Here is an 18,050-nt window from a genome sequence, read left to right on the forward strand (position 1 = left end):
ACATGTGCTATATCATGTTGTTTAAGCAGTATAGAAAGATAATTTTTCAACAATTGGGTTTCTCGATATGCTGTTAGTTTTGTGTTTGAAAGAATGAGAATGCTTGCTTAACGCGGAAAGACAAGAGATAAGAGAGAAAAAATAAATAAATTATCTGAAAAATAATCTGTTAAGGGGTAATTTTGTGCAAAAAATTTCCTCAGACAACCATTTAGATGGACACCATTTAAAAAACCCACTTGGGATAGTTGAGGGGACTAATCTGTTAAAAATATTTATAAGGGGTTTTTTCGCAACTGGGTAATAATAAATATATTTTGTTATGTATACATTATATATACAAAATACAAAGCAATATGGATTTGATTTGCTTTAATAAATAAATAAATAAATAGGGGTTGATTTGGACTTAAGATAAGTGGAGGTGGTGACCGGGGTGATTTGTGGATGCACTGCCATTTTTGTTGTTAGTGTAACTACTAACTCCACCATATGTTATGATATTGTCCGCTTTGGGCTTAGACACCTACATATAAGCATTTCACCTTTCCCTTTCCTAGGCAATGTGAAATTGTGCACTCGTAACTCGCCCAGTGTGGTAGCTTGTCAGTGTCTCGCACCCGCCCACAGGGTCATCACAATTCACCCCCATTGGAGACCCGACGTCCCTGTCGGCATACTTTCGGTTGGGTCAAGCTCTGATACCATTTGTAATGACCCACTCCATCATATTGTATGATATTGTCTGCTTTAGGCCTGAGCCCGCACGTTTTGCTCTTGAGTTTTTATCCCAAAAGGCCTCATACTAATTGGAGTGACACACCTATATATAAGCATTTCACCTTTCCCTTTCCCAAGCGACGTGGAATTGTGCACCCGTAACTCGCCCAGTGTAGTAGTCTGTCAGTATTTCGCACCCGCCCACAAGGTCATCATAGTTAGAGTTTTGCTGGGTTTGAAACTAGGACGAGAGAGAAGAGCCGGTGTTTGGAAGGATTATTCAAAGAGAAATTTTTGTAATTACAATGGGTATTTAGGTAATTTAGTTTGTTAGATATTATATATTAAAAATTAATTAAATAACAAAGGAACAATACAAGTACAGCAAGTGCCCTAAAGACATCCTATGTAGGAGAGAATTTGAACAAAGATGGTTTTGGAGATTATGTTGGAGTCTTTGGCCACACTGATATCCGTCTAAATTGAGTAATCTTGGCAGGGTTTTTTGCACCACAACTATGTTTGTTATCAAGGCATTGAATCATGGAACATGAAAAAAAAGTGATTCAATTTCAAACCACTTTCTACGTCATCCTTAACAACTTTTTAATCCGATCCTTAACAACTTTTCAATCCGGCCACCAATCAATATTTGACATCTAAATAAATGTATCACAAAAATTGTATAACCTCAAAATTTTGCAATCCCTCACTCTTTGGAGTCCCACCATTTTGAATCATTGTTCTCGAAACTCCCAAGTATCCAAACCTTTGTGTTGAAATGGCAGAAACGGTACTGTTAGATTTAAATAGCATTTTCCATAATCCCATTACTGTAATTAGGAACATTTAGATGAAAGAACAGGCTGTCAGTTTTTGTCAGAAGGGTAAGGCAAAAAATATATATAACCTCTTGTTCCTTCCAAACAGGTAGTAAAAAAGTTGAGCCATTTGGAAACAATGAAGAACAAAACTTCAATGTCTCCTCTGCCCAAATTTTTTTTTTCCCTCTTCTATTTCTCTTTTCCCTCCAACCTTTTCCTGGTGCATCACAAGCTTCAATCCATGAAACTTTCCTTCAATGCCTCAACAAAAACTTGAACCCCTCAGACCAAAACTCATCCATTCTCTACGCCCCCACCAACCCTTTATTCCCAACCGTCCTCCAATCCCACATCAGAAACAAGCGCTTCAACAACTCCACCACCCCCAAACCAACCCTCATTGTCACCCCTGTTCGCGAAACCCAAGTCGGTGCCGCCGTGCTTTGCGCCAAAACCATCAAAATTCAACTCAAAATCCGAAGCGGTGGCCACGACTACGACGGCACATCCTATGTCTCCGACGTCCCCTTCGTCATCCTTGACATGTTCAATCTCCGGTCAATTGACGTCGACATTGAACACGAGACCGCGTGGGTACAAGCCGGTGCCACCATGGGCGAACTCTACTACAGAATCCAGGAAAAGAGCAAAATTCATGGTTTTCCAGCCAGCGTTTGCACCACTGTCGGTGTTGGCGGGCATATTAGCGGAGGTGGTTACGGTACTATGCTCCGGAAATACGGGTTATCGGTCGATAATGTGGTCGATGCACGTATAGTGGATGTTAATGGCCGAATTTTAGACCGTAAGGCCATGGGTGAGGACCTTTTTTGGGCTATCAGAGGTGGTGGTGGTGCTAGTTTTGGTGTCATATTGGCCTACCAAGTTAAACTAGTTAAAGTTCCCGAAACAGTCACTGTTTTTCGAGTGGAAAAGAATTTGGAAGAAAAAGCTACCGACCTTGTTCACCGTTGGCAATTGGTGGCCGATAAGACCGATAACGATCTCTTCATTAGGCTTCTTCTTCAGCCACAGATTGCCAAGAAAAATGGTCCCAAGACCGTAAAGGTATCATTTATATCATTGTTTCTTGGAAATGCCGATAGACTGATGTCGGTCATGAACAAAGATTTTCCGGAGTTAGGTCTGAAGAAAGATGACTGCAAGGAAATGAGTTGGATTCAATCGGTCATTTACTGGGCGGATTTTGATAATGGGACTTCGGTTGACGCTTTGCTCAACAGAGTTCCCAAGGGGGTGAATTTTTTTAAGAGGAAATCGGATTATGTTCAGACACCGATTCCCAAAGATGGGTTGGAGTCAATTTGGAAGAAACTGATGGAACTTGAGAAAATAGGACTTGTTTTCAATCCATACGGCGGAAGGATGAGTGAAATTCCAGAGTCGGAGACTCCTTTCCCACATCGAGCTGGAAATATATTTAAAATTCAGTACTCGGTTAACTGGAATGAAGAGGGTATTGAGGCGGACAAGAAATATATGGACATGATTAGAAAGATGCACGGTCACATGACACCTTTTGTGTCCAAGTCTCCTAGAGAAGCATTTCTCAACTACAGAGACCTTGACATTGGTGTCACTCGCAATGGTAAGGATAGTTACGGAGAAGCTAAGGTCTATGGGGTTCAGTATTTTAAGAACAATTTCGACAGGTTGGTGAAAGTGAAGACTATGGTTGATCCGGAGAACTTCTTCAGAAATGAACAAAGCATCCCACCTGTTTCTCCTTGAAGGAAATGAGTATAAGTGCATATCATCTATGATTGCTTGGTTATATTTATGATAATTTGTTACTTAATTTATATGGTACAAGAAAATGGTGGTTTGGTTACAGAGTGAAACATCTTAGTCCCTTTCTATGGAAATGAAGTGAGGACACTTTGTATTAGTTGAAGAAAAAAACATAGATGGATAATAGGATTTTAATTAAGGAACCCAATCAAAGGTCTATTTAACTATTTTAATTGTGAACTCTTATGATTGTGTGATCTAGATTATTTTTGCCTAAAGCTCTGTTTGTTTGGATATAAAATATTTTTCAAATATATATATATATATATATATATATATATATATTTTCTAGTGTTTGGTTATCGTGAAATATTTACAATGAAAAATAATATTAAAACTTAACAAAAATAACTTTTTGGTAGCTTATTTTACACGTCTCGTCCACTCGACTTTAATCTTGACTTAAACATTTACAAAATGGCAAAAAATAATAAATAAAAAAATATTTTACCTTAAAAAAGAAAATCTCTTTTAAAAAAATTATTTTACGTTGAAATAAACAGGAATCTAAAACACGAATGAAATTGTACTTTTTTAACTTACTTGCAGTTGAAAAGTGAGGAAAATTATTCACCATTAGTTTTGGAGAAAGTTGATGGAATAAAAAATGAGGGGTCAAATTGGCTCTACAACAAAACATAGATATAGTGGCAAATTCTTAGCAGCATTTTTTAATGAACGGGGGTAACAAGATGGGTAAATTAGTAAAAGTGGGTTTGTTATTTTAGCTATTGGTTAAAATAACCACATATGACATGCTGGGAAATTAAACAAAAAATACAAAAAAGAGAACAAACAGGCGTAGAACAAGAACACACATATGTTACTCAGTTTACCCAAAATTCAGGGCTACGTCCAAGGGTTGCAAGGACTTTTACTATGATAATAAAAAATAACAGCGGATACAGAAAGTTCAGAATGAATAAATACCCTCCCACTAGCGGATTCACGGGTTGGGGCTTGGTGTACAATATCTATAAGGCTCCACACTACCCAAGTACCCATCACGCGTTGCATTTATTTTTCCCCAAAAAACTACCAAGACCAACCTGATCTCTCTTTCTCTCAAATTGTTGATGTGGGGTCAGGGGCGGAGCCAGAAATTTGGTTCAGAGGGGTATGTAAGCACTGGCAAAATAATTTTTTTCCAAACAAGCCGAAAATATAATAGCGTAACAACAGTGAATTAAGATAAGTGAATAAAAAAAGAACAAGAAGAGAAAAAAAAAAAAAGGAAAAAAAAAGAGAGGTTGTTGCACAGAAATTATGCATGAGTGCAAGAAAAAAGAAATTTTTAAGAAGAAAAAGGAAATTTTTAAAAAGAACATGAAATAAAAAGAAAAAAATAAGAGAGAATTGAATTTGGAAAGAAAAAATAGGTTTTAATTGAAGAAAGAGAATGCAAAAGTTTTTGAAGATGATAAAAATAAATTTGAAGGATAAGGTGGAAAAAGAATAAAGAATTAAAGACATTTTTAGAAATAGATAATTTAATGGGGGATTATTTATAAATTTTATGGGGTATTTTATAAATATTTACAAATTATCTGCATAAAATAAAATAAAATTTAGTATATTCAGGGGCAGAGGGACCCTTTTATTAATTTAGGGGTGGCATTTTATCAATTTTTACAAATTTATGTATAGAAAAAAAAAATTCTAGTGGCCAGCATGGGGCGGGGGGTAACTGCCCCTGGGCACATGCTGGCTCCGCCCCTGTGTGGGGTGATCAACCAACTATTCTAATTTGCTTTTTGCACACACTCAGTGAGAGTAGATCTTAAAACTTAGAACCCTAAATTCAATTTGCAGCTATTGTTCTTTCTTTTTCACATAGTTGATTGTGATTCTCATAAGATTTCGCGCTCTAGGAGCAACACCACAATCGTTAAGCAGATTTTACCCTTTCGAATTGAGTATTTAGTTGAATTTGGACACCACAACTAGCAGTTTGGAGCGATGATTTCTTCGGATTTCAAACACCTACGCATCAATTTCATTGGATAGCTAGACTTAAGAAGGATTTGGAGTGACGATTTCTTTAGATCTCAGACAGCTATGCCTCAATTTCATTTGATCGCCGAACTGAAGTAGGATTTGGAGCAACGATTTCTTTGGATTTCAGATGGCTACACCTCAATTTATTTGATTGCTGAACTGAAGTAGTTAGTGTTGGCTTTGTCTCTGATACCACTTTATTGGCTAGCTTTTGCTCTAATACCACTTTGTTGGAAATAAGTGGCCGGACTAGAGACACACACAACACAATAATATGGAAGAGGAGTTGAGAAAAGGAACACTTAGAAAAATATTATATTCTACTCGTACTATTTCAGCTTATTTTCTAACTTATTCTCATTTTTAAAATTAATAGAATACATGATTATGTAGATCTTACAAACATATGTATAACCATTATATTTAAATGTCTAATTATACCCATTATTCTCTCTAATATGATATTTAGTAGGTATAACTCCTACTAACATGACCATTTAGTCTTAACTTTCAAAATTCTTAGTTTTACATAGCCTTCACCATCACACTAACTCTTATATACTAATTCTCTTTAAGATAATTTACTATCCACTAACATGCTAAATGCCCACATACCACTATATGTAAGACAAATACTTGAAATGACTAATTAAATACTAAAGTTAAGTTTATTTTTTTACACCCCCTTTAAACTTGATTTTCAGGAACCCGATCAAGGTCTATTTAACTATATTTTTAATTGTGAATGTAATATATATTACATTATTTAGATTATTTTTTTCTAAGGTTTCGTTTGTTTGGATGTAATATATATTTTAGATTTTTTAAAAACTTTTTAGTATTTGGTTGTCGTTAAATATTTATGTAAAAAAAAGAAATTAAAACTTAAGAAAAATAACTTTTCGGTAAGTTATTTTACATTTCTTGTCCAATGGACTTGACCAACCTCAACTTAGACGTTTGCCAGACACCAATATATATATATATATATATATATATATATATATATATATATTACGTTGAAATAAACGGAGCTTGAAACACAAATGGTATTGAAAGAAATTGTACTATTTAACCTAGTGAGGAAAAGTATTCACCATTATGTTTGGAGAAAGGTGATTGTGTAAAAAATGAGGGATCGAATTGGCACTAAAAAAACATAGATGTAGAAACAAATTATTAGCAGCATTTTTTAATAAATGCTGAGTTGGGTAAATTAGTAAAAGTGGGTTTGTTATGGATAATACTTCAATCCTGCCCCATCAGGACAAATTGTGTCTTGCATACTAACGTGTCCTAATAAGAGGTTGACACTTCTTTTAAATTTAAAAAGATACAAAAATGGGTTATACCCATTTTATAACCCATTTTTTTAGGGTTAAACCCGACATATTTATTCTTTCCCTCTCTTTGCTCCCATCTGTGTATCTCACTCACATATTCATCTGTTTCTTTCTTTTTCCTTAGCTCCAACCGCCAATCATTTCGCCGTAGAATTGAGTAAAAAATGAATTACTTGTAAACTATAATTATTCGTGCAAATCATTAATCACAATATTTACATGAATCCTAAGATCTTAGAACTTCATGATTTTCACATATCTATAATGCATAAATAAATGGTTAGATATAAATACCTCGATTCATGATATCAAATCTTGTTGAGATTAAATCCAACATCTAGATCCTTTAACCACGAACTAATCTACAACTTTGATCAACAGGCAAAGGTGGAAACTGGTTTCTCTCTCTTGGCCTTTTGCACACATAAAACTTTTACGTGTTGTACCATTAATTGTACATAATTGATGGAGTATATGCACTTTTATAAAGGCAGAGAGATGAGCAGTTTTCCTATTAGTAACATAATTCTACTTTCCATTAAAGTAAGAAATAAGAAAGGAAAACACTTCTCTAATAAGTAATTACCAAAAAGGTAATTATAAGTTGACCATAAATAAATAATATTAATTGATATCTATTTACTTAGCCACCAAGTAATATGTCACATGTCCAAATCATGTGGGTCATAATAAAATAAATAATCTTACATTCTCCCACTTGGCACATATGATAACTTCTGTAATAGTTTAGTAAAATAGTCATTAATGTGCACCATAAATCAAATTAAGGTATTAAGTTGGTCATCATAAATACTATGGTAAATAAACTACCAATGTGAGTCATGGCGGTTGTATGTCCCTAAATGACACAGTCCCTTCCATGTACCACAACACTAGTAACCTATTCAACATAGTCTATAAATGAGAAGTATCAATAATGGTCTAACAATAATGTCTTTTCCAAGACTATTCCTATTACCACTTATTAAAGCAATACGTACATGTACATTAACTAATAGGAAATATCATAAACACATTTAATGAACGCAAAATGTCAAATATATATAAGCACTGTTAGGCAATCCACAATTAAAAAAAAAATAATCATCATTGACTACATTCAAGACCCATTCTTTTAACATGTTCCATAAATGTCTTGGGTGGTAGTCCATTCGTTAATGGATTGCAATCATAAGTTATGTGCTTATATATTCAATAGACATTCGTTATTTCTAAACATCTTCTTTAATGATAAAGTATTTCAACTTTAGAATACCTATCATTTTTCATACAAGAAGATTAACAATTGCAGCATAAATTTTCAGCAATCTGAAAATGGTACTCATAACTCCAAATCCTGAAATAAATTCTGCAATAATAAATTGTAACCTCAAAGCATGCTACAAATTAAAAATTTATAATAGACAAAGTAATAAAAAAATTACTTTGTACTTTTTCATAATATTGTTCTTCCAGTCAAAAGAAATAAATAACCAATTAAAAAATGTCTTTCTAAGTGTAAGCATATAATTTTTTATCCCATACCAACTTGTATATTCATTAAACTCCATAATATATGCATAAAGAATATTTTTCGTTTCTTTACCTTATAATTAACTCATTCTTTGGGATTGCATTAGGCTGAATTTATCCCCTTTTATGTATGGAACAATACTAGTTTAATAATGTTCCATACCAAATCTTTCTAGAGCTCTTTCAATATATGCTTTATGAGACAATCCTAAAAATTCACGTGATCTATTCCTATCACATAAGATGTCTCATCCACATCTTTCATTTCAAAGTTCTTAGAAATAACTTTTAGTTTCATATAATAAATTAAGATCACTACTAGCTAACAAAATATCATCAATATATATAGAATTTAAACTTACTCCCACTAACCTTCTGGTTTATATACCGATCAACAGTGTTTTCCTTAAAACCAAAAGAAATAATGGTATCATTTAACCTAATATACCATTGTCGGTAAGCTTGTTTAAGTCCATATATTGACATCTTAAGTTTACAGACCATGTATCATTTACTCTATAATGTGAATCCTTCAGGTTGTTCCATATAAACTTTCTCTTTCTAAACTCTCATTCAGAAAATCAATCAAAATCAAATTCTTGTAGATATACCACATAGTCATCCGGAATAGCAGATCTCCTTTTTGAGATCGTCTTAATGTTATTCCATGTGATTCTTTTACAATATATTCATTGATGACAATCTCATCATGGAGTTGTTGATCATTCAATTATTCTTCGTTGTTATACAGTTCAACAACTGAAGGAACAATTATTTGTTTAGAAGTTATGGATAAAGAAATATGTATCATAACTTCTTAAATGATCACATTCTTATTTTTATTACTCCCACTGACTTCACCATTCTTAATGAATCTGACATTACTGATTTCAATAATTATTGTACTATGTTTAGGATAGTAAAACTTGTACCATTTAGATTACTTAACATCCACAACATTATGGGTAACGAGGAATTACTTAACACACTTCTAACCAATTCCATAAGAGTACGATTACGCTTTACAGCTACACGCTTCTGCTGTGGCATGTATCACAAAATGTATTGAGCAGAAATGCCATACATTTCAAGGAGTTTAATAACCGGTTAGAGTATTAACCCGTTTCATCATATTTTTCATTATATTTACCACCTCTATATGACCTTATGATTTTCACTTTTCCATCTATTTATTTTTCAACCTCATTTATGTATACTTCAAGAGTACCTACTTCTTGAGATTTTTCATACAACAAATAGATCTATCTATAATGTGAAAAATCAACAATAAAGGAGATAAAATATTTTTCTCCTCCAAAAGATGGAATATCAAAAGGTCTACAAATGTCTGTAAGAATAATTTCAAGAAGCTATATACTTATTGTGACTCATTTCTTTGTGCGTTTAGTTTGTTTACCCTTAATATAATCTACACACATCAAAATCAGTAAAGTTTAGATTCAGAAGAATCACATCCTTTACTAATTTTCCTAACCTTTCACTATATGTTGACCTAGGCTTTTATGCCACAAGAAAGATAAATTTTCTATTAATTGAGTTACGCTTAATTCTAACATTATGATGCAAGATCAAAAGGTTTTTTTAATAAATAAACTATCAAATTTGAATTTACAGAAATCATCAACAATAATACCATAACTCACAAATTAAAATTTCTTGAATAAACATCATTATCAAATTTCAATGAAAAACCATTAACATAAAGTTCTGAAATAAAATCAAATTATGGGAAATTGAATAAACATAAAAAAGTTTAAAATAATTTAAATAAAATCTACTATCTAACATTAAATATAATATCACAATGGTTTCAACAAAACTTTTTCCCAATTATCATAAATAAGAAATTCTTATTTGAATTTGTGGTTTAGGCTATAAAAAATTCTTGCATCTATTAGAAACAAAAATATTAGTACTTAAGTCTACCTATCATGTATTAGAAAGAATTTCAATAAGTAATTCGAAATATACAAAGGTAAAAACTTACCATTCTTTTTCGAATCATTATTTATATTTCATGTAATCTTTTTAAAAGTGTTCAATACATTAATGACACTTTTTCATTATTACATTCATTTTTTTTAGTAGATTGACCTAAATCTTTTAATTTTGGGTGTTGCTCACTTAAGACGTTTTCAGGCTTATTACAAAAAATTTATTTATAATTTCTTGAGTCATCAGATGAACATAATGATTACCTCGCTACTTAAGTCTTGTCTACTCCTAAATTAACATAATGGTCAATTAAATCACTTTTCACTTGTCTTAATAGTGTTAATTCTCTAAATGACCCATACTGAATAGACAAGAAATTGAGAATAAATTGAATAAAAAAATTCCCATTCACAATCATACATAAGGTTCTCAATTTTGCAGCAACATTAGTCATCTAAAAAAACAAAAAAAACATACCCATACATGGTAAGAGTACCAACAAAATTGCATAGTAGTGATATAAATTAATAATTTTCATTTTAGATATTTATCTATAATACGAAAATAATCTTCTAGTCAAAATATTCCTTAGCACTATCACTATGGGAAACAATTATTCACATAATTATAATACTTAATCTATTCGATCTCTCCCAAACTTTATGGAGAATCTTTTCTCCCTCACTGTCTTTATCAGTAATAACAATAAATTTCTCAATTTAAAAAGCTAAATCAAGATTTAACACATCTAAATTTTGAACTCAACTTACTCATTCCATTATGAGAAGTTAGTCCTATTGAGAATCAAAACAGTTGTAGCATGCACATTCAAAGATATAATAAAACAAATATAATAAGATAAAATGCTCACAACAATAATGCTTTGAGTTAACAACACGTATATGTAATTTTAAAATATAAATACAATACATAACTATAGTACCCCTTTGGGTGGCAACTATAAAATACTAATAATGATACTTATTTGTATTTATATGTATACCTTCATTTCTGATGTATTATTTAATTAAACAGATAAGTTACCTTTGGATATCCTTTATCTACCTAATTAAAAAATACATGGAATCCGTTAACTTTCATTTAATTACTTGAAAATCAATTCCCTTTGGAGAATTATTTCTCATAATTAAATAAACTCAATATTCATGAATATCACAAAAAATAATAAGCATCATAATTCATGAAATATTGCAATTATATTTACTACTAAAATTAATATTCATCAACCATTATGGTTAGGCCACTTTGGTAGCTACCAACCTTTACATAATATGAATTTTAAATTAGATAGTAACTTATTTATGATTAATTATGTCTAGTACAAAAATTAATATTCATCAATCATTATGATTGGGCCACTTTGGTAAGTACCAATCTTCACATAATATGAATATTAAATTAGACAGAGATTAATTCATCATTAAGTTATATTTACTACTAAAATTAATATTCATCAACCATTATGGTTAGGTCACTTTGGTAACTACTAACCCTCACATAATATGAATATTAAATTAAATAGTAACTAATTAATCATTAATTTACCCATTTAATATTATACACACATACTCATAATTGTTGATTGAAGTTTAAGCAACTTCGATCTAAAAAACTTAATAGTCCGAAATTTCATAGAAAATATATTTTATTTTATATACAAAATAAAACATATTATTTTATTTTTCGGACTTAAAGATCATAATTGAATCAATCTAAAATCGACTCTCCATCATGTATGTATGTTTGGGTATAAAACAACAAGTTATTTGCATGTATAATAATATTAGATTAAATTTCTAAACTCACAAATTATTCTAGAAATTCAAATTCGTAAAATAAATAAATCACGTACATTATGTATTTAATAATCTATTTAAAATACTCATGTACAGTGACATGTTTCATTCATCAATTATCACTGTATATAAAAAACAAATATATATATACATATATATATATATATATATATATATTTATATTTATTTATTTATTTATATCCACCACACAGTAGGTCCAGAAAATTTTTGGGTGTAAAATATACATACGAGTGAAGTGATGTTTCAAGAAACATCTATTTAATCATGCAAACCAATAAAGTTATATATACATATGCTAACATGTATTTAGTAACTTTCAAGTCAAATATACAGGGGCGGAAATCAAGGTAGCAAACCAAAATAAATTATTTGGTAAGTAAACTGATCAAAACATACTCTGGAGACTAATTGAACATTATACAATCATAGCCACGATTTCAATCAAAACATATTAACGATTTCAAAATAATGAATTATATAATATATCATTTAATTTTTTATTTTTATTTATGCAACTTTAGAGGAAAATCATGAGTTCCTAAACCATTTTTTCTGATGCCACATGTAAACTATAATTATTCGTGCAAATCATTAATCACAATATTTACATGAATCCTAAGATCTTAGAATTTCATGATTTTTACATATCTATAATGCATAAATAAATGGTTAGATATAAATACCTCGATTCATGATATCAAACCTTGTTGAGATTAAATCCAACATCTAGATCCTTAAACCACGAACTAATCTGCAACTCTGATCAACAGGCAAAGGTGGAAACTGGTTAATCTCTCTTGACCTTTTGCACACATAAAACTTTTACGTGTTGTATCATTAATTGTACATAATTGATGAAGTATATGTACTTTTATAAAGGCAGAGAGAGGACCAGTTTTCCTATTAGTAACATAATTCTACTTTTCATCAAAGTAAGAAATAAGAAAAAAAATACTTCTCCAATAAGTAATTACCAAAAAAGTAATTATAAGTTGACCATAAATAAATAATATTAATTGATATCTATTTACTTAGCCACCAAGTAATATGTCACATATCCAAATCATGTGGGCCACAATTAAATAAATAATCTTACATTACTTTCATATATAGCATACATAAAAAATAGTTGAAGTAGATTTTGAAAAGGGAAAAATAGAAATGGTTAGATCAATTTTTTTAAGGATAGTTTTCTATCTTAAAAAAATTAAAAGTAATAGAAAAAGGTAGGAAAGACAATTTTCCATGAGTTGTTCTCTAAAAATAGAATTAAAGAAAATACATTCAAAGTTGAGTAATTTAAAAACTATTTCACATTTTTAAAGTTAAGTTCAAAAGAGGTGTTAACCTTTTATTGGGACACGTTAGTGTGCATGATTCAATCTGTCCTGTCCTAATGGGATAGGACTAAAGCATTATCCATTTGTTATTTTGGGTATTGGTTAAAATAACCACATATTACCACGTTGCATTTATTTTTTTCTCAAAAACTACTGAGACCAACTTCTCATATTTCCTCAAGTAAAGTATAAAAAAACTCCCCTAAACTATGTTGGAATTTACAAATAACTCATTTGAAGTATATTTTGTGCATAAAATTCCTTGAACTATCACATTTATTTGCAAAATGCTCCAATGCCTGGATTATATTTCATTAAATAATCATAATGCCCTTTCATATAGAATTAAACTTAATCTATCTTTCTTATTGAAATTAATTATAAAATAAATTTATACTAATTTGATGACATATTCTCTATAATTTACATAATTTTACTTTTAATTTTTTTAAATTAATTTTTTAGATAAAAATATTAAGGAAAAAATTTTAGAACAAAGTAATTAATTTTTTAATTTTTCATGAATATATTTCACAAAAAGAAGGTATTTTTTTTAAAACTAATTTATTAATTTTTCATGAGTATTTTGTATGAAAAGGGTATTTTTATTTTTATTTTTTTATTTTTTATTTTTATGTTAAACAAGTTTTAAGTGAATATAATAAGTTTTATTACAAGCAATAAAGTTCTGATAATAAGTTAATCAAATGGTAGTTACAAATCTATTTTTTTATTTTTATGATAAATTGATACTAATAATAAAATTAATATAAATTATATAATTAATATTTGGATAAGAAAAAAGATAATGAAAATAGTTTAATAAGAAATGAAAAATGTAATGAGAAAGGATAAAATAGTTTTTTGTAATGAATTTGTCCGTGATTACAACAAATCAATAATTCAAGGGGTAACTTGTAGTTCACCAGAGTTATTTGCAAAGTGATAATAGTTGAAGGTTTTTTTTTTTTTTTTTTTTTTTTTTTTTTTTCGTGCACTTTACCCTATTTCCTCTTCACCACTCTATCTGAGTACTCTCTCTCTCTCTCTCTCTCTCAAATAGTTGATGTAGGGCCACCGTGACCAACCTCATTCATGCCACACTATTCTCATTTGCATTTTGCACATTCAATCTTAAAACTTAGAACCCTAAATTCAATCTGTAGCTATTTCTCTTTCGTACAATTAATTGTAATTCTCATTAGATTTCTCGCTCTAGGAGCAACACTAGAATCGCTGAGTAAATTTTACCCTTTCAAACTGAAGTATTCAATAAAATTTTGTGATACCCCCAAATTTTTACGTGTAGGTTGGCCAGGCCCACACCTGAACACCTGGGAATATCAAACAATTAATTTAAAATAAGTACATAATACAAGATTAAATAAGAATAAATAAATATTTGCTGAATGAAAAACTAAAATGATAATTAACAATTCCTCAATTTCTCTAATACCAATACTCCAATAAATCTAATAAATAATAAACCTCCAAAGAGAGGAGGATGGGTTATTCACAATTCATTTGGTGGCAAGAGGCGAATTGAAAGTTAAGCAATGATAATTCTAAAGATTCTTCGGGGAATAAATAGAGACTGGTTATGGTCTCCTTGTGAGATTTCATTAAGATTTCACATAATGAGTTAGATGAAATGCGGAATAAAACTGCATACTATATTAGCAGAATTCTGCCAATTGTGAAGCGGGGAAAATGTGAGTTTTGTTGTCATGGTTCTTTAGGGGTTTACTTGTAATTCTACAAATTAAATTGATTATTGTATTATTTTATTTTATATATTAATCTTCATACAAATGTCATTTAAAATTTGAAAAATGATACTTGCATCGATTTTTGTAGTGAATTGCGAGATTACTTTTTATAATTGGTCATTTATGCAACAAATAAGAGAGTTGGACCTTCCACTTGTGCATAAATAACCAATATTAGGCTAGGTATTTTACTGTAACAAATCGGTGTATGTATCCCTACTCAGCCTTAGAATTTCAGTGCTTAAAAATTGGCCATACGTGGGAGAGATTGCATACAAGTGCAGCAAGTGCCCTAAACACATCCTATGGAAGAGAGAATGTGACCAAAGATGGTATTAGACATTTGGACATTATGTCGGTGGAGTCCTTGGCCACTCTGATATCCGTCTAAATTGAGTAATCTTGGCAGGGTTTTTTCCGGGGTTTTTTTGCACCACAACTACGTTTCCGGGTGGAGTCATTGAATGGAACATGACAAGAAAAGTGATTCAAACCACTTACTACTTCATCCTTGACAACTTTCCAATCCTGCACCAATTACTATTTGACATCTAAATAAATATATCTTAACAACTTTCCAAGCACCAATCACTATTTGACATGTATCACAAAAAAATTGTATAACCTCAAATTTTTGCCATCCCTCTCTCTTTGGAGTCCCACCATTTTGAATCCTTGTTCTCGAAACTTTCAAGTATCCAACCTTTGTGTTGAAATGGCAGAAACGGTACTGTTAGAATTAAATAGCATTTTCCATAATCCCATTACTGTAATTAGGAACATTTAGATGAAAGAACAGGTTGTCAGTTTTTGTCAGAAGGCAAAGGCAATATATATATATAACCTCTTGTTCCTTCCAAACATGTAGTAAAAAAGTTGAACCATTTGGAAACAATGAAGAACAAAAATTCGATGTCTCCTCTGCCCACAATAATTTTTTTCCCTCTTCTATTTCTCTTTTCCCTCCAACCTTTTTCTTGTGAATCACAAGCTTCAATCCCTGAAACTTTCCTTCAATGCCTCAACAAAAACTTAAACCCCTCAGACCAAAACTCATCCATTCTCTACGCCCCCACCAACCCTTTATTCCCAACCGTCCTCCAATCCCACACGAGAAACAGGCGCTTCAACACCTCCACCACCCCCAAACCAACCCTCATTGTCACCCCTGTTCGCGAAACCCAAGTCGGTGCCGCCGTGCTTTGCGCCAAAACCATCAAAATTCAACTCAAAATCCGAAGCGGTGGCCACGACTACGACGGCACATCCTATGTCTCCGACGTCCCCTTCGTCATCCTTGACATGTTCAATCTCCGGTCAATTGACGTCGACATTGAACACGAGACCGCGTGGGTACAAGCCGGTGCCACCATGGGCGAACTCTACTACAGAATCCAGGAAAAGAGCAAAATTCATGGTTTTCCAGCCAGCGTTTGCACCACTGTCGGTGTTGGCGGGCATATTAGCGGAGGTGGTTACGGTACTATGCTCCGGAAATACGGGTTATCGGTCGATAATGTGGTCGATGCACGTATAGTGGATGTTAATGGCCGAATTTTAGACCGTAAGGCCATGGGTGAGGACCTTTTTTGGGCTATCAGAGGTGGTGGTGGTGCTAGTTTTGGTGTCATATTGGCCTACCAAGTTAAACTAGTTAAAGTTCCCGAAACAGTCACTGTTTTTCGAGTGGAAAAGAATTTGGAAGAAAAAGCTACCGACCTTGTTCACCGTTGGCAATTGGTGGCCGATAAGACCGATAACGATCTCTTCATTAGGCTTCTTCTTCAGCCACAGATTGCCAAGAAAAATGGTCCCAAGACCGTAAAGGTATCATTTATATCATTGTTTCTTGGAAATGCCGATAGACTGATGTCGGTCATGAACAAAGATTTTCCGGAGTTAGGTCTGAAGAAAGATGACTGCAAGGAAATGAGTTGGATTCAATCGGTCATTTACTGGGCGGATTTTGATAATGGGACTTCGGTTGACGCTTTGCTCAACAGAGTTCCCAAGGGGGTGAATTTTTTTAAGAGGAAATCGGATTATGTTCAGACACCGATTCCCAAAGATGGGTTGGAGTCAATTTGGAAGAAACTGATGGAACTTGAGAAAATAGGACTTGTTTTCAATCCATACGGCGGAAGGATGAGTGAAATTCCAGAGTCGGAGACTCCTTTCCCACATCGAGCTGGAAATATATTTAAAATTCAGTACTCGGTTAACTGGAATGAAGAGGGTATTGAGGCGGACAAGAAATATATGGACATGATTAGAAAGATGCACGGTCACATGACACCTTTTGTGTCCAAGTCTCCTAGAGAAGCATTTCTCAACTACAGAGACCTTGACATTGGTGTCACTCGCAATGGTAAGGATAGTTACGGAGAAGCTAAGGTCTATGGGGTTCAGTATTTTAAGAACAATTTCGACAGGTTGGTGAAAGTGAAGACTATGGTTGATCCGGAGAACTTCTTCAGAAATGAACAAAGCATCCCACCTGTTTCTCCTTGAAGGAAATGAGTATAAGTGCATATCATCTATGATTGCTTGGTTATATTTATGATAATTTGTTACTTAATTTATATGGTACAAGAAAATGGTGGTTTGGTTACAGAGTGAAACATCTTAGTCCCTTTCTATGGAAATGAAGTGAGGACACTTTGTATTAGTTGAAGAAAAAAACATAGATGGATAATAGGATTTTAAGGAATCCTATTAAGGTCTATTTTAACTATTTTAATTGTGAACTCATATGTTTGCGTGATTTAGATTATTTTTGTTTAAAACTTCATTTGTTTCGAATTAAATATATTTTTTAAAAATATATATATATATATTTTATTTTCTAGTGTTTGGTTGTGGTGAAATATTTATGACAGAAAAATAATATTAAAACTTAACAAAAATAAATTTTCGA

The 18,050-nt window shown here is 31.9% G+C and overlaps 2 protein-coding genes across 2 annotated transcripts; both read left to right on the plus strand.

Moving 5' to 3' along the window:
* The first annotated feature begins 1,573 nt into the window (after positions 1–1,573).
* LOC132280232 (berberine bridge enzyme-like 21) lies at positions 1,574–3,412 on the plus strand. Its single transcript, XM_059782415.1, has 2 exons — positions 1,574–1,607; positions 1,651–3,412. The coding sequence occupies exons 1-2, from the start codon at positions 1,574–1,576 to the stop codon at positions 3,294–3,296; spliced, it is 1,680 nt and encodes a 559-aa protein (XP_059638398.1). The 3' UTR covers positions 3,297–3,412.
* Positions 3,413–16,027: 12,615 nt separating this feature from the next.
* Positions 16,028–17,782, plus strand: LOC132280237 (berberine bridge enzyme-like 21). The gene has a single exon (XM_059782426.1). The coding sequence runs from the start codon at positions 16,028–16,030 to the stop codon at positions 17,642–17,644; it is 1,617 nt and encodes a 538-aa protein (XP_059638409.1). The 3' UTR covers positions 17,645–17,782.
* The last annotated feature ends 268 nt before the right edge of the window (positions 17,783–18,050 follow it).

This window comes from Cornus florida, unplaced genomic scaffold (genome assembly GCF_030987335.1).
Source record: "Cornus florida cultivar Cherokee Brave unplaced genomic scaffold, ASM3098733v1 CherokeeBrave_3.0.0_Hap2_Chr01, whole genome shotgun sequence".
In the NCBI taxonomy this organism is placed as follows: Eukaryota; Viridiplantae; Streptophyta; class Magnoliopsida; order Cornales; family Cornaceae; genus Cornus; species Cornus florida.

What these genes read in the sequence shown, in the direction of transcription:
- LOC132280232 (XM_059782415.1), top strand. Translation starts at nt 1,574, where the DNA reads ATGAAAGAACAGGCTGTCAGTTTTTGTCAGAAGG. An exon ending in TGTCAGTTTTTGTCAGAAGG is followed by an intron (nt 1,608 to 1,650) that starts GTAAGGCAAAAA and finishes CCTTCCAAACAG; the next exon opens with GTAGTAAAAAAGTTGAGCCA.
- LOC132280237 (XM_059782426.1), top strand. Translation starts at nt 16,028, where the DNA reads ATGAAGAACAAAAATTCGATGTCTCCTCTGCCCACAATAATTTTTTTC.